Here is a 22,490-nt window from a genome sequence, read left to right on the forward strand (position 1 = left end):
CATAGTAAGATACTTGACAAATACACCTCCCACCCACCACCTACACTGACAGTCAACCTCCCTCCCCCCACTTATACTTATTCTACCTTAATAATGCTTTTTAAAAAAATTCTCCTCTTTCCCACTTTATTTACAACTTGTCTTATGAGGATAGGTTAAGTGAGTTAGGGCTTTTCTCTTTGGAGTGAAGGAGCATAAGAAGTGACTCAATAGAGGTGTACAAGATAAAGTGGACAGCCAGAGACTTACTCACAGGATAGAAATGGGTAATACTTGGTGGGGGGGGGGGGAATTTTAATGTGATTGGAGGAAATAAGACCATAAGATGTAGGAGCAGAATTAGGCTATTTGGCCCATTGAGTCTGCCCCACCATTCAATCACGGTTGATCTCTTTTTCCTCTCCTCATCACCACTCCCTGGCTTTCTCCCCGTAGCCTTTGTTGTACATGCCAATCAAGAACCTATCAATCTCCGCCTTAAATACACCTAACGACTTGGCCTCCACAGCTTCCTGTGGTAGTAAATTCCACAAGTGTACCACCCTCTAGCTGAAGAAATTTCTCCACATCTCTGTTTTAAATGGATGGCTTCTATCCTGAGCCTATACCCTCTTGTCCTAGACTCCCCTGCCCCAGGAAACTCTGTCTAGACCTTTCAACATTCAAAAGGTTTCAATGAGATCCCCCCTCATCCTTCTAAATTCCAGCGAATACAGACCCAGAGATATTGAACGTTCTTCATATGATAACCCTTTCATTCCCAGAATCACGTGAAACTCCTCTGAACCCTCTCCAATGCCAGCACATCTTTTCTTAGAAAGGAGCCCAAAGTGGTTCACAATACTCGAGGTGAGACCTCACCAGTGCCTTATAAAGCTTCAGCATCACATCCATGCTCTTATATTCTAGACCTCTTGAAATGAATGCTATCATTGAATTTGCCTTCCTCACCACTGACTCTACCTGCAAGTTAACCTTCAGGGTGTTCTGCACAGGGCCTCCTACATCACTTTGCATCTCAGATTTTTGGATTTTCTCCCATTTTAAAAAACAGTCTGCACATTTATTTCTTCTACCAAAGTGCATGACCATTGTATTTCATTTGCCACTTTCTTGCCCATTCTCCAAATCTGTCCAAGTCCTTCTGCGGCCTACCTGTTTCCTCAGCACTACCTGCCCCTCATCAATCTTTGTATCATCTGCAAGCTTGGTAACAAAGTCATCTATTCTATTATCTAAATTATTGATATAGAGCATAAAAAGAAGTGATCCCAACACCAACCACTGCGGAACACCACCGATTTTCCCAATCTACCTGCATGTTAAAGTCTCTCATGAGTGTCTTAACATTGCATTTTTTGACATGCCTTTTCTATTTCCTGTTGTAATCTCTAGTCCACATCCCAGCTACTGTTTGAAGGCTGTATATAACTGCCATCAGAGTCCTTTTACCCTTGCAGTTTCTTAACTCAACCCTCAAGGATTCAATATCTTCCAATCCTATGTCACATCTTTCCACTGATTCGATGCCATTCTTTACCAGCAAAGCTATGCCATCTCCTCTGATTACCCTCCTATCCCTCCGATACAACGTGTAACCTTGAGAACTCAGCTGCCAACTACAACCGTCCTTCTGCCCTGATTCAGCGATGGCCACCACATCATTCCTGACAATCTGTAATAGTGGGATAAGATCATCTTGCATTGAGATATAACATTTTGTGTACTGTATTTGCTACCCTTTTTTCGTTCTGCATCCCTAATGTACTGATACTCACTCAGCCGGCTGCAATTACGTCCTATCATCTTAACAGCCTGACTGCATGCTACCCTTGCTTTTTTACCATCTGTCCTATCCTGAGTCCCTTTACTCTGGTTCCCAACCCCTTGCCAAATTAATTTAACCCTTCCCCAACAGCTTTAACAAAACTGCCTGCCAGAATATTGGTTCCCCTTGGCTTTGGGTGCAACCTGTCACTTTTGTACAGGTCATACCTCCCCCAGAAGAGATCCGAATGATCCAAGAACCTGAAACCCTGCCCCTTGCACCAGCTTCTCAGCCTCACATTTATGTGTGTTGGGGGGCAATATCAAAGGTAATAATTTTACACTGAGAGCATGAGAGCCAGAGGTGGTGGTAGAGGCAGATACTTTAGTGTCTTTAAAGAAACTCTTAAAGGGCTCTTGCTGTCTTAATGCATCTTAACAGATCTCCTTTATATTTGAGTAAGGCTTGTTCTCTGCAATTGCTTTAAAAGTCAAATTAAACATGAATAATAGAAAAATAGAGGGCTGTGTAGGAAAGAAGGGTTGGACTGGTCTTAGAGCAGGTTAAAAGGTCAGCACAAAATCATGGGGTGAAGATGTAGCGTTCTATTAACTATGTGTTCTAGCTCCCACCTGCACACCAAGGGCAATTTACAATGGGCCAATGAACCTACCTGGGTGACGGGATGGAGATACGTCTCTACCAAAGGAGGTTAAGGCACTCCTTCCCTCCGCTAGCCTGCAGGTCACCCTTGGGCAAGGTGTAGCACCTGCTTAGCGCCCCGATCAGGGTGACATGAAGCCATGGGAGCAGGTGGTGGCTGATCGTACATGTGGTGCATATCACAAGTCTGGGTTATGTGACCGCTGACACCAGGCAGGTAATCTTTGAAGAGTATTGATAATGTAAAATAGGAACATAGAAAACCTACAGCACAATACAGGCCCTTCGACTCACAAAGCTGTGCGGAACATGTCCTTACCTGACGAATTACCTAGGGTTACCCATAGCCCTCTATTTTTCTGAGCTCCATATACATGTCCAGGAGTCCCTTAAAAGACCCTATTGTATCCACCTCCACCACTGTCGCCGGCAGCCCATTCCACGCACTCACGATTCCCTGTGTAAAAAACTTACCCCTGACATCTCCTCTGTACCTCCTTCCAATTAGCTTAAAACTGTGCCCTCTCATGCTAGCCATTTCAGCCCTGGGAAAAAGCCTCTGACTATCCACATGAAGGATGCATCTCATCATCTTATACACCTCTATCAGGTCACCTCTCATCCTCTGTCGCTCCAAGGAAAAAAGGCTGAGTTCACTCAACCTATTCTCATAAGGCATGCTCCCCAAACCAGGCAACATCCTTGTAAATCTGCTCTGCACCCTTTCTATGGTTTCCACATCCTTCCTATAGTGAGGCGAACAGACCTGAGCACAGTACTCCAAGTGGGGTCTGACCAGGGTCCTATACAGCTGCAATATTACCTCTCGGCTCTTAACCTCAATCCTATGGTGGATAAAGGCCGATGCACCGTATGCTTTCTTAACCACAGAGTCAACCTGTGCGCAGCTTTGAGTGTCCTATGGACTCAGACCCCAAGATCCCTCTGATCCTCCACACTGCCAAGAGTCTTACCATTAATACTATATTCTGCCATCTTTATCTGGGGTTGAGGTCACCAATCTTGTAAAGATACTGCCCAGGAGAAGCCAATGGCAAACCACTTGTGTAGAAATGTTTTCCAAAAGCAATTGTAGTCATGAGACATGATCACTACACCATACACTGCATCACAGGAAAGATGTAGAGGCTTTGGCAAGGGTGAAGAAGAGGTTCACAAGAACATTACACGACATATAATGATAATGAATAAACTACCAACCCACACAGTTTTTTGGGATATTGGAGGAAGCCAGAGGAATATTGACCAGGGTAAGGTGACATCAGGTGGCACCATGGAATCTTTTGCTTCCATTAAATGAGCAGAGAGATCTCACCAAAAAGACTACACCAGTGAACTGCGTGGACTAATTTTGTCTTTATCTTATGGTCTTATGCCTCTTGTAATTTATATCTGGTCTTCACTCGGCCTCCAGGAAAAACAATCCAACTTTGTTCAACATTTCTGTACAGATAATTCTCTCTACTCCATGAATCCTTCTTGTGAACTTCTTCTGCACCTTTTCCAAAGCCTTCCCATCCTCTTTGTAATGCAGAGACCGGAGCTGACAGATATACCTAAATCGGAGGATAGGAAAGATCTAGCAAGCTGAATGACTCCTCTCAAACCTGGTCTCTAAAGAACTTGCCAGCCTTAAACTTTTATGAAGTTGTTAGCAATATAAAAATAGAAATATTGAACTTTAGTCATAATTACTTTTAGCAATTTGACTTTTAAAGCAATACCAGAGAGCAAGCCTTACTCAAATATAAGGGGATGATGTTAAGATTCATTAAGACAGCAGGAGCCATTATTGAAGGACATTCCTTTACTATACCAGCCTTGAGGGTTCTAACATAGCCACAATCTAAAGGTCGCAGTTTTAAAAGGATGGTTTATCGCTGACTAATAAACCATCCTCATATGGATGGCTTTGTGGCCAAGTTTGCTGATGTTAGAAAGATAGTATTGAGAAGCAAGGAATCTGCAGAAGGACTTGGGCATTTTAGGAGAATGGGCAAAGAAATGGCTGATTGAATACAGTGTGAGGAAGTATATGGTCTTGTTCTTGGGTGGAACTATTTTTTCAGTGGAGAACAACTTCAGAAACCAGAGATGTAAGGGGACTCAGAAGTTCTTGCACAAGGTTCCCGAAAGGTTAACTTGCAGGTAGAGTCAGTAGAAAAGTTAGATGTCAAATGCAATGTTAGCATTCATTTTGAGGGCACTAGGATATAACGTTGCTTTATAAGGCATTGGTTAGACCTCACTTAGATTATTTTGAGCAGTTTTGGGCCTCTTATCTAAGAAAGGGTGTGCTGATATTGGAGAGGGTTCAGTGGAGGTTCATTGAAATGATCCCAGGAATGAAAGAGTTAACATACAGGAGAAGGAGTGTTTGATGGCTCTGGGCCTGTACTTGCTGCAGTTTAGGAAAATGAAGGGGCATCTCAATCAAATATTGAAATACCTCAATGGAATGGACATCAAGAGGATGTTTCCTATAGTAAGAGAGTCTAGGACCATTGAGCACAGTCTCAATATAGAAGGGTGTCCCTTTGGAACAAAGATGAGAAGGAACTTCTTTAACCAGACGGTGGTGAATCTGTGGAATTCACAGCCACAGATGGGTTGTGGAGGCCAAGTTATTGGGCATACTTAAAGCAGACATTGAGAGGTTCTTGATCAATAAGGGCAGCAAATGATACGGGGAGAAAGCATGACAATGAGGTTGAGTGTGTTAATAAATCAGCCTTGATTGGATGACAGACCCGATGGTTTGAATGGCCTAATTCTGCTCCTTTGTCTCACTGTCTTAAGGCCTTATGGACTGTTCATTTCCCTCCAAAGATGCCACGTGACCTGCTGAGTTTATCCAGCATTTCGGAGTGTTACCTGTAGTTCAAGATTTGTTCTTTAGAAATTGCACCACCTTTCTTTTGGAATGGAAACAACACAATGTTCATAAATTTCACTCCCCTCATTACATGATGGGAGAACTCAGGTTGCCTGAGAGACTGGAGAACCTGTGGTTATTCTCCTTAGAACACAGATAGTTAGGGAGAGATTTAAGACTTATTGGAACCTTTTTGAAAGAGCAAATAAGAAAAGGCAGAGGAGGTTCATGAGCATGATGCCGGGAATGAAAGGGTTACCATACCATATGAGCATGGATTGATGGCTCTGGGCCTGTGCTTCCTGGAATTCAGAAGAATGGGGCGGAGGGAGGGAGGATCTCATTGAAACCTATCAAATGATGAAAGGCATCTATAGAATGGATGTGGAAAGGATGTTTCCCATGGTGGGGGAGTATAAGACCAGAGGGCACACTCAGAACAGAGGAACATCCATTTAGAACGGAGATGAGAGGGAATTTCTTTAAACAGAGAATGGTGAATCTATGAAATTCATTGCCAAAGGCGGTTGTGGAGGCAAAGTCATTGGGTGTACTTAGGCAGAAATTGATGAATTCTTGATGATTCAGGGTATGAAGGAATAGGGGGAGAAGGCAGGAGATTGGGCTAAGTGGGAAATGGATCAGCCATGATGAAATGGTGGAGCAAACCTAATTCTGCTCCTATATCTTACGGTCTTATGGTCTTACTTTCATTGGCAGAAGCTCCTGCGTCCAGCAAAAACAAATTTACCTTAATTGCTGGAGGGAACCCACGTGATTCTGTTTATTTACTGCATGTACAGTGCCTGGTGCCGCCAATGGATTTAGAAGTCAGATAATTAGTTAAATGGAGATCTGTTCTTGGAGGTCCGTGTGTCGTAAAGGTGTTTCAATTGATTGCAGCAAAAATACTCCTGTATCTAGAAGGTCCAATTGCGGGTGAGTCAGTGTCCGGACAAAAACTACACCAGGAAGACCAAAGAACACTCCAAGCAACTCTGCAAAAAGGTTGTTGAAAAGCACAAGAAAGGAGATGGAAACAAGAATATTTCTGAGTTACTGAATATCCCTTGGAGTTAAGTCAATCATCAAGAAATGGGAAGAACATGGCATAACTATAAATCTGCCTAAAGTAGGCCATCCTCAAAAACTGAGTGGTGGTGCAAGAAGGGGACTGGTGAGGGAGGCCACCAAGAGACCTATGATAACTCTGGAGGAGCTACAAGCTTCACTGGCTGAAATGGGACTCTGACTTGGCCACTCCAGGACATTAACTATGTTGTTTTTAATCCATTCCTGTGTAGCTTTGGCTTTATGATTGGGGTCATTGTCTTGCTGGAAAACAAATCTTCTCCCAAGTCGCAGTTCTCTTGCAGACCGCATCAGGTTTTCCTCCAGGATTTCCCTGTATTTTGCTGCATTCATTTAAAAAGCCAGTGTGATTCAATGTTGTAAAACAATAAAACATGAAAACTTCCAAGGAGGTTGAATACTTCTTATAGGCACTGTACATTAAAGTATACGCTAGGTGTCCACTTTATTAGGTACATCTGTACACCTGCTCTTTAATACAAATATCTAATCAACCAATCACACGTCAGCAACTCAATGCATAAAGGCACTTGGTTGTATATAACAAGCAATCATTTAGAGTCCTGATGAGGGTGTAGGCCCAAAACATTGACTCTATTCTTTTCCATCAATGCTGCCTGACCTGCTGAGTTTCTCCAGCATAAACATAGAATAAAGACTAGTACAGCACAGTACAGGCCCTTCGGACCACAATGTTGTGCCGACCCTCAAACCCTGCCTCCCATATAATCCCCCACCTTAAATTCCTCCATATACCTGTCTAGTAGCCTCTTAAATTTCACTAGTGTATCTGCCTCCATCACTGACTCAGGCAGTGCATTCCACGCACCAACCACTCTCTGAGTAAAAAACCTTCCTCTAATATCCCCCTTGAACTTTCCACCCCTTACCTTAAAGCCATGTCCTCTTGTACTGAGCAGTGGTGCCCTGGGGAAGAGGCGCTGGCTATCCACTCTATCTATTCCTCTTATTATCTTGTACACCTCTATCATGTCTCCTCTCATCCTCCTTCTCTCCAAAGAGTAAAGCCCTAGCTCCCTTAATCTCTGTTCATAATCCATACTCTCTAAACCAGGCAGCATCCTGGTAAATCTCCTCTGTACCCTTTCCAATGATTCCACATCCTTCCTATAGTGAGGTGACCAGAACTGGACACTGTACTCCAAGTGTGGCCTAACCAGAGTTTTATAGAGCTGCATCATTACATCGTGACTCTTAAACTCTATCCCTCGACTTATGAAAGCTAACACCCCATAAGCTTTCTTACCTACCCTATCTACCTGTGAGGCAACTTTCAGGGATCTGTGGACATGTACCCCCAGATCCCCCTGCTCCTCCACACTATCGAGTATCCTGCCATTTATCTGCCTTGGAGTTTGTCCTTCCAAAGTGTACCACCTCACACTTCTCCGGGTTGAACTCCATCTGCCACTTCTCAGCCCACTTCTGCATCCTATCAATGTCTCTCTGCAAACTTCGACAATCCTCTATACTATCCGCAACACCACCAACCTTTGTGTTGTCTGCGAACTTGCCAACCCACCCTTCTACCCCCACATCCAGGTCGTTAATAAAAATCACGAAAAGTAGAGGTCCCAGAACCGATTCTTGTGGGACACCACTAGTCACAATCCTCCAATCTGAATGTACTCCCTCCACCACCACCCTCTGCCTTCTGCAGGCAAGCCAATTCTGAATCCACCTGGCCAAACTTCCCTGGATCCCATGCCTTCTGACTTTCTGAATAAGCCTACTGTGTGGAACCTTGTCAAATGCCTTACTAAAATCCATATAGATCACATCCACTGCACTACCCTCATCTATATGCCTGGTCACCTCCCCAAAGAACTCTATCAGGCTTGTTAGACATGATCTGCCCTTCATAAAGCCATGCTGACTGTCCCTGATCAGACCATGATTCTCGAAATGCCCATAGATCCTATCTCTAAGAATCTTTTCCAACAGCTTTCCCACCACAGACATAAGGCTGACTGGTCTATAATTACCCGGACTATCCTTACTACCTTTTTTGAACAAGGGGACAGTATTGGCCTCCGTCCAATCCTCCAGTACCATTCCCGTGGACAACAAGGACATAAAGATCCTAGCCAGAGGCTCAGCAATCTCTTCCCTCGCCTCGTGGAGCAGCCTGGGGAATATTTTGTCAGGCCCCGGGGACTTATCCGTCCTCATGTATTTTAACAACTCCAACACCTCCTCTCCCTTAATATCAACTCCAGACCATCAACCTCACTCATTGTCCTCACCGTCATTAAATTCCCTCTCATTGGTGAATACTGAAGGGAAGTATTCATTGAGGATCTCGCTCACTTCCATAGCCTCCAGGTACATCTTCCCACCCTTATCTGTAATCGGTCCTACCTTTACTCCTGTCATCCTTTTGTTCTTCACGTAATTGAAGAATGCCTTGGGGTTTTTCTTTACCCTACTCACCAAGGCCTTCTCATGCCCTTTTCTTGCTCTCCTCAGCCCCTCATTAAGCTCCTTTCTTGCTAACCTATATTTCTCAATAGACCCCTCTGATCCTTGCTTCCTAAACCTCATGTATGCTGCCTTCTTCCACCTGACTAAATTTTCCACCTCACTTGTCATCCATGGTTCCTTCAGCCTACCATTATTTATCTTCCTCACCGGGACAAATTTATCCCTAACATCCTGCAAGAGATCCCTCAACATCAACCATACGTCCACAGTACATTTCCCTGCAAAAACATCATCCCAATTCACACCCGCAAGTTCTAGCCTTATAGCCTCATAATTTGCCCTTCCCCAACTAAAAATTTTCCTGTCCTCTCTGATTCTGTCCTTTTCCATGATAATGCTAAAGTCCAGGGAGTGGTGGTCACTGTCCCCCAGATGCTCACCCACTGAGAGATCTGTGATCTGACCTGGTTCGTTACCTAATACAGTACTAGATCTAGTATGGCATTCTCCCTGTCAACCTGTCAACATGCTGAGACAGGAATCCGTCCTGGACACACTTAACAAACTCTGCCCCGTCTAAACTATTGGAACTAATTAGGTGCCAATCAATATTAGGGAAGTTAAAGTCACCCATGATAACAACCCTGTTATTTTTGCACCTTTCCAAAATCTGCCTCCCAATCTGCTCTTCGGTATCTCTGCTGCTACCAGAGGGCCTATAGAATACCCCCAATAGAGTAACTGCTCCCTTCCTGTTCCTGACTTCCACCCATACTGACTCAAAAGAGGATCCTGCTACGTTACCCACCCTTTCTGTAGCTGTAATAGTATCCCTGACCAGTAATGCCACCCATCCTCCCCTTCCCCCTCTCTCTATCCCTTTTAAAGCACTGAAATCCAGGAATATTGAGAATCCATTCCTGTCCTGGTGCCAGCCAAGTCTCTGTAATGGACCACCACATCATAATTCCATGTATGTATCTAAGCTCTCAGTTCATCACCTTTGTTCCTGATGCTTCTTGCATTGAAGTACACGCACTTTAGCCCTTCTACCTTACTGCCTTTACACCCTTTATTCTGCTTCTCTTTCCTCAAAGCCTCTCTATATGTTAGATAAAGCAGATATTTCCTTTGGTGGGACAGTCTAGGACCAGAGGATACTGCCTCAAATTAGAGGGGTGTCCACTTAGAACAGAGATGAGGAGGAATTTCTTTCGCCAGAGGATGGTGAATCTGTGGAAATTGTTGCCAAGGTCGGCTGCGGAGGACAGGTCATTGGGTGCATTAAGACAGAGGTTGACAGGTAATTGGTTGGTCAGGGTGTGTCAGGTTATTTGGGGAATGCAGGAAAATGGGGTTGAGAGGGAAGTAGATCAGCCACAATGATATGGTGGAGCAGTCTTGATGGGCTGAACGGCCTAATTCTGCTCCTATGTCTTATGGTCTTTATTTTGTGAGTATTACTCTGGATTTCCAGCATCAGAAGAACCTCTTGTTTTTAATAATTTAAAAGCAACTCCACACTGTCTGAAAGCTTTTACAGAATCATTGTCAATGGCCACTCTTTGCAGATATTTATTTTCTTTTTATTTCAAGATACAGATAAGAAGTGGGCTGGTTCCTGCCCAACGAGACCATGCTGTCCAACTACACTCATGTGACCAATTAACCTACTAGCTTGTGTGCTTTTGGGACATGGGAGGAAACCGAGCACCCAGAGGAAACCCACAGGGTCATGGGGAGAATGTACAGACTCCCGACGGATACTGGCAGGATTTGAACTTGGGTTTCTGGCGCTGTAATAGCGTTACACCAACCGCTACACTACCACGCTGGCCCAGTGTAGATCCCTGGGCACAGCCAAAGACATTGTCCATCTGTTGTTTATCTCTCCCTCTGCTTCATGTTCCTGAAAAGTGCCATGTCCTCGTATTCCTGAACGGGTGTCTCTCTGGTCTGTTCAGTAACCGTAGAGCTTGTATGTTCTCTGAAAGAATTGAGCTGTACTTCCCCTGGCCGTCTGGATGCCTCTGCAGTCACTGTGCCCTTGGGCTTCACATGAGAACACATCAGGATCTGCAAAGTATTTAATTACAGTCTCAGTCACGTGCTAAATTCAATGAAGCTCATCTTTCAGACAATCAAATGAGTTTATTAGTTTAAGATATGAACAAAATAAAGAGGAGAAGTTCTGCCGATGCTGAAAATCCAGAGCAACACACACAAGGTTCTGGAGAAACTCAGCAAGTCAGGCAGCATCCATGGAGGGGAATAAGCAGCTGGCATTTTGGGCTGAGACCCTTCATCAGTGCCTAACCTGCTGAGTTCCTCCAGCATTTTGTGTGTTGTTTTGAAAAAGGTAAGTTCAAGTACAAGTTTACTGTCATTCAGCTGGGTGCGCATGTATACCACTAAACCAAAGAATGTTCCTCGGGCACCAAGGCGTAAAACACAGTACATATATCACACACAGCACATCAAATAATATTGACACAATAATATTAACAGATAAGGTACTCTGTAGGTGTACAAGTTGGCATTCAGTGCATATACAACATAGGGTTAAATATACAACAGTAGTGTTGTGTTCATATTTAAAAAGATATTTATTTAAGGTGAGAGGGCAGAATTTTTAAAGCAAGGGTTCCCAAACTGGGGTTCACAGACCCCTTACTTAATGCCATTGGTCCATGACATAAAAATGTTTGGGAACCCCTGGTTTAAAGGAGACTGTATGTGCAGGGGATATATTTTTGTTTGAAATGGGTTGCTGGAAGCAGATATGGCAGTGGTGTTCACTGTTCCCGCTAACTTTTAGTAGTCAGTGTGTGCAAAAAACTTACGTTATGCAAATTTTTTCCCCGTGACAGAAGTATGTGCGCACTGAATGCACACATGGCACAGTTTATGTAGGTTTACAAAATATTTGACATAAAACGGCACAGAATAACAACAAAATAACATACATATTTAAGTCACTCAGTTATTTTTTCTCTCTCCTGTCTTTGGCATTTACCCATTCTTTGTAAACTCTATCTAGACTAATAGAACTTTCATCCAATTAATAGCTTTTGATTCTCATTAACATATCCACATGACAGTCACCTAAATGGTTTCTCAGCTTGTTTTTGAGTTGATTCATTCGGCTTAAACCTCGCTCACAGTCCAACTGGACGCAAGAAAGGTTCCCCCAATGTCCATCAACTGTGCAAGGTTGCAAAACTGTTCATTTTGAAGTACAAATGCCACCATTTGAGCAAAGTTTGAAATCGGTTTGGATTTAATTTTTTCTTGCATGGAAAATTTGAAGTCATTAAACTGTCTAACTATTACAATATTTTCAGCTAGAAAATCATGATATTTTAGATATAAGGCATTAACATGTTCATTGCCAAATGTGAAGTCACAATCTGCAATTGCAGAGAAATCAAAAGCTGACCATTCTTGTACCTCATCTTCAGGAAACCCTTCTTCTAAATGAACACAAAGATGATTTATAAAAGTCGACAGCGAACTTGTATCTACTGTGACGTTTTCTTCACGTTGTTGGCTTAGCAAAAGTTTAACTTTGTCACTCCACGAAACATTGTCTCCCTGATACTGCTTTCTTATCTTGTTATTTTTGCCTCACGCAAAATGAAGTGAATCACAGTGCAGCCGGTTCATCAAAGATGTCACTTAAAACCTGTAAAGCTACTTTGTATATGATGTTTATCAATTTCTTGTGACAGTATTTAGCCACAGGGTCATTTGACTGAGCTTTTTCAATAAAAACTTAGTAAGCTATCTACAGGATTTGAAACAGATCTTTGTAAGCTTTACGATATGAACACTGTCCGCCAAAGATGGCTGCCGCCGTGATGCAGCTGTACAAACCGGAACAGGAAAGGTGAGGTGATGTAAATTAGTGATGTGCATTGTGGTATTTGAAAAACCGACTAACTAGTTAACAGAAACGTTTAGCTAAAAGACTATTTTCAATAAGTATAATTATTAATTACTACATTATTTTAGGTGACTAACCTTTTGTACGTACATTAATTTCCTTTGTGCGCTGGTTGAAAAACGTGTGAGTGCGTGCACACACGCACAGCTTAGAGGGAACATAGGTGGTGTCTAGCAGCCTGTTAGACACAGGGAATGTGCAGGAAATGGAAGGATATGATTCACATACAGGCAGAAGTGAATCAGATTTATTGAGCATCACAGCATCATGTCTGACACAGACAATGAGTCTCTGTGCTGTTTTATGTCAAACACTGTTGTTAGATATGTTAGTGCCAAAGGATTACAAATATGCAAATTAAGAACAGGACTAAGCCAATTAGACCCTCAAGTCCGCTCTGTTGTATTGGCTGTTCTGATTGGAACCATGTCATAGAGTCATGGAGTGGTAAGCACTGAAACAGGCCCTTCGGTCCACCTAGTTCATGCTGAACTTTTAATCTGCTTAGTCCCATTGACCCACATGTGTACCATAGCCCTCCATACCCTTCCCATCCATGTACCTATCCAAACTTCTCTTAAACATTGCAATCGAACCCACATCCACCACTTCTGCTGGCAGCTCAATGCACACAATCACCACCCTCTGAGTAAAGAATTTTCCCCTCATGTTTCCCTTAAACCAGAATTTCCCAACGTGGGGCCAATGGACCCCTCGGTTAATGGTAAGGCTCCACGGCATAAAAAGGTTATGAACCCCTGCCTTAAACATGTCTCCTTGACCCTCCTTTCCTGTCGTCAACTCGTGTGCTTTCTTAAGAATCTATCTACCTTAAAAATAAGCAAAGTTTCAGTTTCCAGACTCTTTGGTGTAAAGACTCACAGTTCGCTAACGTTTTCAGGAATCCTTTCTGCACCCAATCCAGCATAATGATATCCTTACCATAGCCGGCCAACAAGATCTGCCCACAATCCTCCAAAGTGAGGCCTCACCAACATCTTGTATGGATGCATCATTATGTCCTAACGCTCACTGGTGATACTAGGAAGTATAATTACTAGGTGGTGAATTTGTGGAATTTGTTGCCACGTGCTGCCGTGGAGGCCAGGTCGTTAGGTGTATTTAAGGCAGAGATTGATAGGTTCTTGACTGGACATGGAATTAAAGGTTACGGGGAGAAGGCCGAGAACTGGGGTTGAGGAGGAGACAGAAAAGAAGGTTCAGCTGTGATTGAATGGTGGAGCAGACTTGATCGGCCAAATTGCCTAATTCTGCTCCTATGTCTTATGGTCTTATGAACTATATTTTCTACACACTGTGGTCACTTTATTAGGTACACCTGCACACCTGCTCATTAATGCAAATATCTAATCAGCCAGTCATGTGGTAGCAACTTGATGCATAAAAAACATGCAGACAAGGTCAGGAGGTTCAGTTGTTGTTCAGATCAAACATCAGAATGGGAACAGAATGTGAGGCAGTGACTTTGACTGTGGTGTGATTGTTGGTGCCTATTTAAGGGGAGGTTTGAGTGTCTCACAAACTGCTGATCTCCTGAGATTTTCACACACAACAATCTCTAGAATTTACAGAGAATTGTTCAAGAAAAACACAAAGAAACATCCAGGTAGCAGCAGTTCTGTGGGTGAAACACCTTGTTAATGAGAGAGGTCAGAGGAGAATGGCCAGACTGCTTCAAGCTGACAGCAAGGTGACAGTAAGTCAAATAACCACGTGTTACAACAGTGATGTGCAGAAGAGCATCTCTGAATGCACAATACGTCAAAGCTTGACGGGGTGGTTTGAATTACTCAGAAACTGCCGATCTTCTGGGATTTTCACATATAACAGTCACTAGAGTTTACAGAGGATGGTGTGAAAACCAAAAAAGACATCTAGTGAGCATCGGTTCTGTGGGCAAAAACACCTTGTTCATGGGAAGATCAGAGGAGAACGGCCAGACTGGTTCAAGCTGACAGGAAGGTGGCAGTAGCTCAACTAACCACGTGTTACAACAGTGGTGTGCAGAACAGCATCTCTGAATGCACAACACATTAAACTTGAAGAAGACAGGCTACAGCTGCAGAAGATCACAAACACGCACTCAGTAAACAATTTATTAGGAACCTCCTGTACCTAGTAAAGTGGCCACTGAGTGTATATGTAATTTACGTTTGTAATTTTAAAATTTTAATTGCAATATGTAATTTTTTATTTAAGGAGTATTTTTATAATCTATATAAGAAAATACTTTATTAATATATTATTTATCAAAGACACAGATCGAAAGATTAGTAAAATCAGTAAAATGGCAGGAGGAGAAGATGGCGGCGCGCCTGTGTGTGCGCAGCCCTCCGGTGAAAAATGATATCGTATCTGTTAAATAGGGGCCGTGGATAATTCTGATTTGATGGAGAATGAGCGTGAAAGCACAGAGGAACATCTGCAGAAATTTCTGAAACACCGGTTCGCTGCTGTCGTTACTGTGTGGTTGGGAATCTTTCGGAGGGTAGACCTCAAAATCCCCGGCCTTGCCTGCTTTTGGCGACCGAGAAGGAGGTCGAATCGTTCGGACAGTACTCGATGTCGGAGAGCTGATCAGAGCTGATCAGAGCTCGAAGTTTTCGGATGACTCAGGGTCGGACTGTGGTCGGGCATGGCAGGGAGAGATTTTCTTCCTTCTCCCGTCCGCGTGAGATGTGGGACATTTGAGAGACTTTGAATTTTTTTACTGTGCCATGGCTTGTTCTTCATCAAGTTATGGTATTGTTACACTGTTGTAACTATATGTTATAATTATGTGGTTTTGTCAGTTTTTTCAGTCTTGGTTTGTCCTGTGTTTTGTGAGGAAATAATGTATCATTTCTTAATGCATGCATTACTAAATGACAGTAAGAGAGGACTACGTGTCTTCATAATCATAATCATAATCATGTGTCATTTGTGTCGAGGACCAGCACTGTCTGAAGCAGCCCCAGAGTGTCAACTTACTTTTGGCACCAACATCTGACTAACCCTTACTAACCCACCAGCGACTGGGGTTCAATTCCTGCCACAGTCTGTAAGGAGTTTGTACATTCTGCCAGTGGACATGTGTGTTTCTTCCGGGGGCTACGTTTTCCTGTCATATTCTGAAGACGTACGGGTTAGTAAGATGTGGGCATGCCATATTTGCATGGAAGCATGGCTACACGCGCGGGCTGCCCCCAGCACACCCTCGAACTGTGTTGGCCGTTGACGCAAACAACCCATTTCACTGTATGCTTCAATTTTTCAATGTACATGTGACAAGTAATGCTGATCTTAAAGAAAAAGAACGTGTGAAAGTAATTGAATGTAAAGCCCTTTGAAGATGATTTTCAATTCAGAATGAAGAGGAGAGGGAGAGACACATGCCAGTCGCGACTGTTTCTTTTACAAATTTAAGAGACTACTAGACAGGTATATGGAGGAATTTAAGATGGTGGGTTATATGGGAGGCAGGGTTTGAGTACCGAAGGGCCTGTACTGTGCTATACTATTTTATGTTCTATGTTAAATTTAGTACAGATATGAGAAACACTACACATAGAAAACTGGGTGATTAATATACAGGCAATGACAGACACAGCGGAAATCTAACGATTCTCATTCATTGGCAGAGGAAACAGAGATGGGATGAGTTTTTTTTTATACACATGATCTCGTAACAGCTTCCAAAAGCTACATTCTGTAAAGAAAGCCAATCTGCAGGTGAACGGGGGCTCAGCAGGTGTGCGATGAACAGGATTGCTCTACCAAAGAGCTGGCTGACGCAGACACGACGGGCTGAATGGCCCGCCAACTGTGCTACATCATCAGTGGAGGCCAAGTTACTGAACATATCTACAGGCGGTGTTGCCTCAACATCCTTCATCAAAGATCCCCACCATCCACACCATGCCACCTTCTCACAGCAGGAGGTACAGAAGCCAGATGTTCTACACACTAGGTTCAGAAACAGCTTCATCCCTTCAACCATTCATTCCTTGAACCAACCGACGCAACCCTAATCCCTGCAGCAACACAAGGATCACTTAACACACATCAAAGTTGCTGGTGAACGCAGCAGGCCAAGCAGCATCTGTAGGAAGAGGTGGAGTCGACGTTTCAGGCCGAGACCCTTCGTCAGGACAAGGATCACTTGATCACTTTGTACGGCAATGAACTTCACTCTTGTTCTAATTGTGTTCTTTCTCGTAAAAATTATGTATAGTTTATACTTAATTTGTTTTTCTTGTGAGTGCTGCTTATATGATGCCCTGTGCCCATGATGCTCTGGCAAGGAAATTTCTCATTGCACCTGGGCAAACACGTATTTGTAACCATGACCCAATCTCTACACTTTAGGAATAGCTTCTTCCCCTCTGCCATCAGATTTCTCAATGGTCTAGGAACCCATGAATGGTCATGGTATGGTCATGCACTTTAGTAGAAGGAATAAAAGTGTGGGTTGTCTTTGAAATGGGGAGTGAATTCAGAAATCAGAGGTGCAGAGGGATTTGGGAGTCCTCATGCAGGATTCCCTGAAGATTATCTTGCAGGCTGAGTCAGCACTAAGGAAGGCAAATGCAATGTTATCATTCATTTCAAGAGGACTAGAATGTAAGACCATAACACATTTGAGTAGAATTCGGCCATTCAGCCCATTGGGTCTGCTCCGCCATTTGATCATGGGTGATCTCTTTCCCTTTCAACCCCATTCTTCTGCCTTCTTCCCGTAACCTTTCACACCCTGACTAATCAAAAATTCATCAACCTCCGGCTTAAATGCACTCAATGATCTGGTCTCCACAGCCACCCGTAGCAACAAATTCCATGGATTCACCGCTCTCTTGGTAAAGAGCTTCCTCCTCATCTCATTCCTAATGGATGTTGCTCTATTCCAGGGGTTCCCAACCTGGGGTCCATATCCCCCATGGTTAAGGGTAAGGTCCCATGGCTTAAAGGTTGGGAACTCCTGCTCTATTCTGAGGTTGTGCCCTCTGGTCCTAGACACTCCTACTAGATTCTAGTCCTGTATAAAAGCAAGGGTGCAATGCTGAGGCTATATAAGGTATTGGTCAGACCACATCTGGAGTATTGTGAGCTGTTTTGGGCCCATGACCTAAGGAACGATGTGCTGGTGTGGGAGAAGGTTGTGAGGAGGTTTATGAAAGCGATCCCGGGAATGAAAGGGTTAATATATGAGGAGCATTTGAAGGCTGTGGGCCTGTACTCACCGGAGTTTAGAAGAATGAGGCAGAATCTCATTGAAACCTAAATATTGAAAGGCCCTGATAGAGTGGCCATGGAGGGGATGTTTCAATTAGTGGAAGAGTCTACGACCAGAGGCCTCAGAATAGAAGAACATTGCTTTAGAACGGAGACGAGGAGGAATTTCTTTAGCCAGAGAGTGAACCTGTGGAATTCATTGCCACAGATGGTTGTGGAGGCCAAGTCAGGGAATATTTAAAGCGAACGTTGATAGATTCTTAATTAGTAAGCATTTCAAAGGTTACAGGGAGAAGGCAGGAGAATAGAGCTGAGAGGGAAAGTAAATCAGACAGTTGAATAGCAGAGAAACTAGATGGGTCAAATAGCCTATATTGATCGTATATGTAATGGCTAATTCCTTCCCCCCCCCCCCACAGCTGCTAGGCTCGACTCACTACGTTTCAAAAAAAGAACAGTGATTGTGATAGCTAAGTCTGATTGGCATTTGCCAACTGTCAGTTAAGGGGTAAGAGATTCAGCGGTGACCTGACAGGGGACCTTTTCCACCCACATGGTGGTGAGGATCTGGAACGTACTCCTGAGGAGGTGGATGGAGCAGAGGTGCAGACGGCTTTGAACGAGTGCCTAGAAGAACACAAGAATTGCTTAGGTATAGAAGGTTATGGAACAAGTACTCATGATGGGGTTAATACAGAAGGGTGCATCTGTTGGTAAGACCATAAAACCATAAGACATAGGAATAAATTAGGCCATTCAGCCCATCGAACTTTTCCCACCATTCTGTCATGACTGATTTATTATCCCACTTAACCCCATTCTCCTGCCTTCTCCCTGTAAGTCTCTTCCTATAATGAGAATTTAATTCCCAGAGTCATTCCTCTGGACCATCTCCAAAGCTTCCATATTTTTTCTCAGATAAGGGTTCAAAAGTGCTCACAATATTCCAAGTGCAGACTGACCTTATAAAGCCGCAGCATCACATCCTTGTTCTTATATTCCAGTCCTCTCGAAATGAACACTAATATTCCATTTGCCCTCCTTACCACCAACACAGCCTGAAAGTTAACCTTTATGGAATCCTGTACGAGGACTTCCAAGTCCCTCTGCACCTGTGATATTTAAATTTTCTTCCCATTTAGAAAATATTCTGTGCCTTGATTCCTTCTGCCAAAGTGCATGTCCATACAGTTCCCTGTGTTATATTCCATCAGTCACTTCTTTGCCCATTCAACCCTATCTATGACCTACTGTAGACACCCTGTTTCTTCAACACTACCTGCCCTTCCACCTTTTTTTGTATCATTTGCAGACTTGGCACGAGGCCATCAATTCTGTCATCCAAATGACTGGCATATATCTTGAAAAGAAGCTGTCCCAACACCGACCCCTGTGGAACACCACTATTCACCGGCATCGACTGAGTCTGCGGTGTGGACAAGTTGCGCTGAATGACTGTTCCCCTGCAGTGTGATTCACTGATTGTACGATTCTTTCCGACTGAAGAATGGGCCAAGAAGCGGCAGATGGAATTTAGTGCAGGGAAGTGTCTGGCCATGCAGTTTGATAGAAGGAAACACCCTGGTTTCCTTGGCTGCGTAAGTCTAGGGAAGACACCCTCAAGTCCCACCAAGCTTGTGAGATTGAGACGGTTCATCTCACCTGGTTTGTGTGGATGCTGCGGAATTTGCTACCCTGTTACAAATTAGTGCCACGGAATAACAGACAGCAGACTGCATACGATTAAAGGAATTATATTTATGAATCTCAACTTAAATAAAGGGTTAGTAAAGAATAACAAAAAGAAAAGGGCCCATTCTAATTAAACAGGCAAATGTGCACAAGTTGGAGCCCATCTTGAACTTCTCGGTCACTCACTCGCTGGGCCCTCGGTCAACATGAAAGCACACCAGCACCTTCCGAATGTCGCTCACAATCCACCTTGAACGAACGGGCCTCCCATCAGACCGTACACTACGACTGGTTTTCCCCATCTCTCATCGCCTCCCGAACAAAAGCCCAAGACCAACCTTATTGTCCCTCACCAAGAAAAACGGTCCCGCTAATTGGATGGCACACATTGCACATCATCCCTTGTCTTCAACAATAACCCAAACAGGCTGGAAGCAGAACAGCAGCTCTTACAGAGCGGCTAAATGAAATACCTGCAGCAGAACAGTAAAGATGTGAACCAGGGCATTACAGAATAAAGGAATAAACAGAATGCAAATTCAGAAATCAGAGGTGGAAGGGGCCAAATCATTGGGTATATTTAAAGTGGTTGATAGGTTCTTGATTAGTAAGGGCATCCAAAGTTATGGGAAGAAGTCAGGAGAGTGGGGTTGAGATGTAAAGAAATTAGCCATGAACAAATGGCGGAATAAATGCAGTGGGCTGTATGGCCTAATTCTACTCCTATGTCTTAATTATTGATTTATTTATTTGTTGACAAACAGCATGGAATAGGCCCTTCTGGCCCTTCAAGCAACACCACCCAGCAATCCCTGATTTAGAACATAGAACATAGAATAGTACAGCACATTACAGGCCCTTCAGCCCACAATGTTGTGCCGACCCTCAAACCTTGCCTCCCATATAAACCTCCACCTTAGATTCCTCCATATACCTGTCTAGTAGTCTCTTAAACTTCACTAGTGTATCTGCCTCCACCGCTGACTCAGGCAGTGCATTTCACGCACCAACCACTCTCTGAGTAAAAAACCTTCTACTAATATCCCCCTTGAACTTCCCACCCCTTACCTTAAAGCCATGTGCTCTTGTATTGAGCAGTGGTGCCCTGGGGAAGAGGCGCTGGCTATCCACTCTATCTATTCCTCTTATTATCTTGTACACCTCTATTTAATCCAAGGCTAATCACAGGAAAATTCACAATGCCAATTAACCTACAAACGAGTACATCTTTAGACAGTGGGAGGTAACCAGAGCATCTGGAGGAAATCCATGCAGTCACAGGGAGAACGTACAAACTCCTTTCAGGCAGCAGTGGGAATTGAACCCGGGTCGCCTGTAATGTAAAGTATTGTGTGAACCACTGTGCTACTGAGCCGCCCTTGGCATAGAAAAAGAGTGAGGGGCCAGGTTAAGGTTTAGAGAAAGGTATTTGGGGGAATTAGAGGTCAAGCTGAAGTCTAGGCCTCTGCTCTGCACTTGAAAACCAGTGACGTGAACCTGTGGCCAAGGTCTACTTCCTTTCCCCCCACAGGTGCTGCTCGACCCCCTAATTTTCAGAAACGAACGGTGATTGTGATGGCTAAACCTGACTGGTGCTTGTCAATTGTTAGTTAATGGGGAAGAGATCCAGAGGACATCTGAGGGGGAAAAGGTCCACCTATAGACCTCCTATGTCCAATGAAGACGAGTTCCCCGTCCCAGATCAGACGAAGGTTCCCAGAGCTGAAATGTTAACCAATTCTGTTTCCGCAGATGTGCTGCTGAGTTTTCACGGCATTTTTGCTTTACATTAGGGAAAAGAAAAGGTTTGGTTAATGATTTAGTGACAGGGCCTCCTTTGGAGTAGGAACAGAATAAATTTAGTAACAGCGAATATTTAAATACAATTAAGATATCAGATTAAACACATTTTACAGCAAAGCAGCACTTTGACAGCAGCAGCTGTAGAGTATTGCTTTTCCATTTCAACAACTTTACAAATCTTATTTTAGATTTGGCTGGAAAGATATTCCATATTTTCCACCTCATGACCTAGCCATTTGGCCCGTCATTGATTCACTGGGCAAGTCTGTTCCCCTGCTAATTTTCCCTGTAACTTATTCTCAGAATTCTCCCACAACCAACTAAGAGCCACAGGGATGAATCCGCCGTGGGGCGGCACGGTAGTGGAAAGATTAGCGTAGCACTATACAGAGCAGCTATCAGGGCTCACTTCCCACCACTGTCTCCAAGGCGTTTGTACGTCCTTCCAATGACTGCAAGGGTTTCCTGGGGTGTTCCGGTTTCCTCTCATGTTCCAAAGACGCAGTAAGTTGTGGCATTATGTATTGCGGCCGGAAACACTTGTGGGCTGCCCCCAGCACACCCTCGGACTGTGCTGGCTGCTGATGTAAGCAGTGTATGATGTACATGAGACAAGTAAACCCGCTTGCCTTGGCGATGTTGGAGGAAACCAGAGCATCTGGCAGAAGCTTAAGTGGTCACATGGAGAGCGTGCAAACTCTACATAGACAGCACCCAAGGTCAGGATTGGATTTGAGTCCCTGGAGCTCTAATGTCAGTGAACCCCTACTGGGCAACCCATATGAGATGGCATTTCTGGGCTAACCCAGTATATTGTGATCTACAAGGGATCTCGTTGAAGCCTATCTAATATTGACAGGACTCGATAGGATGTGGAGAGGATGTTTCTTATGGTGGGGGAGACTAAGACCAGAAGGCACAGCCTCAGAATAGAGGGATGTCCTTTTAGAGTG

At 43.8% G+C, this 22,490-nt stretch overlaps 2 protein-coding genes across 3 annotated transcripts in view; one reads left to right on the forward strand and one right to left on the reverse strand.

Moving 5' to 3' along the window:
- Positions 1–6,597, forward strand: part of pnpla4 (patatin-like phospholipase domain containing 4) — a 73,230-nt gene extending 66,633 nt beyond the window's left edge. The window contains exon 7 of one of the 2 annotated variants that reach the window (XM_072262620.1): positions 6,231–6,597. In XM_072262620.1, the coding sequence (XP_072118721.1) occupies positions 6,231–6,251 (21 nt within the window). In that variant the 3' untranslated portion in view covers positions 6,252–6,597. The remainder of the gene's footprint in view (positions 1–6,230) is intronic. The other variant, XM_072262618.1, reaches the window with a different exon arrangement.
- A 3,857-nt stretch (positions 6,598–10,454) lies between these two features.
- The window catches only part of LOC140200638 (uncharacterized), a 44,304-nt gene continuing 32,268 nt past the window's right edge, over positions 10,455–22,490 (reverse strand). The window contains exon 4 of the mRNA XM_072264209.1: positions 10,455–10,940. Within this exon, the coding sequence (XP_072120310.1) occupies positions 10,749–10,940 (192 nt within the window). The 3' untranslated portion in view covers positions 10,455–10,748. The remainder of the gene's footprint in view (positions 10,941–22,490) is intronic.

The sequence above is a fragment of the Mobula birostris genome, chromosome 7, assembly GCF_030028105.1.
Source record: "Mobula birostris isolate sMobBir1 chromosome 7, sMobBir1.hap1, whole genome shotgun sequence".
In the NCBI taxonomy this organism is placed as follows: domain Eukaryota; kingdom Metazoa; phylum Chordata; class Chondrichthyes; order Myliobatiformes; family Myliobatidae; genus Mobula; species Mobula birostris.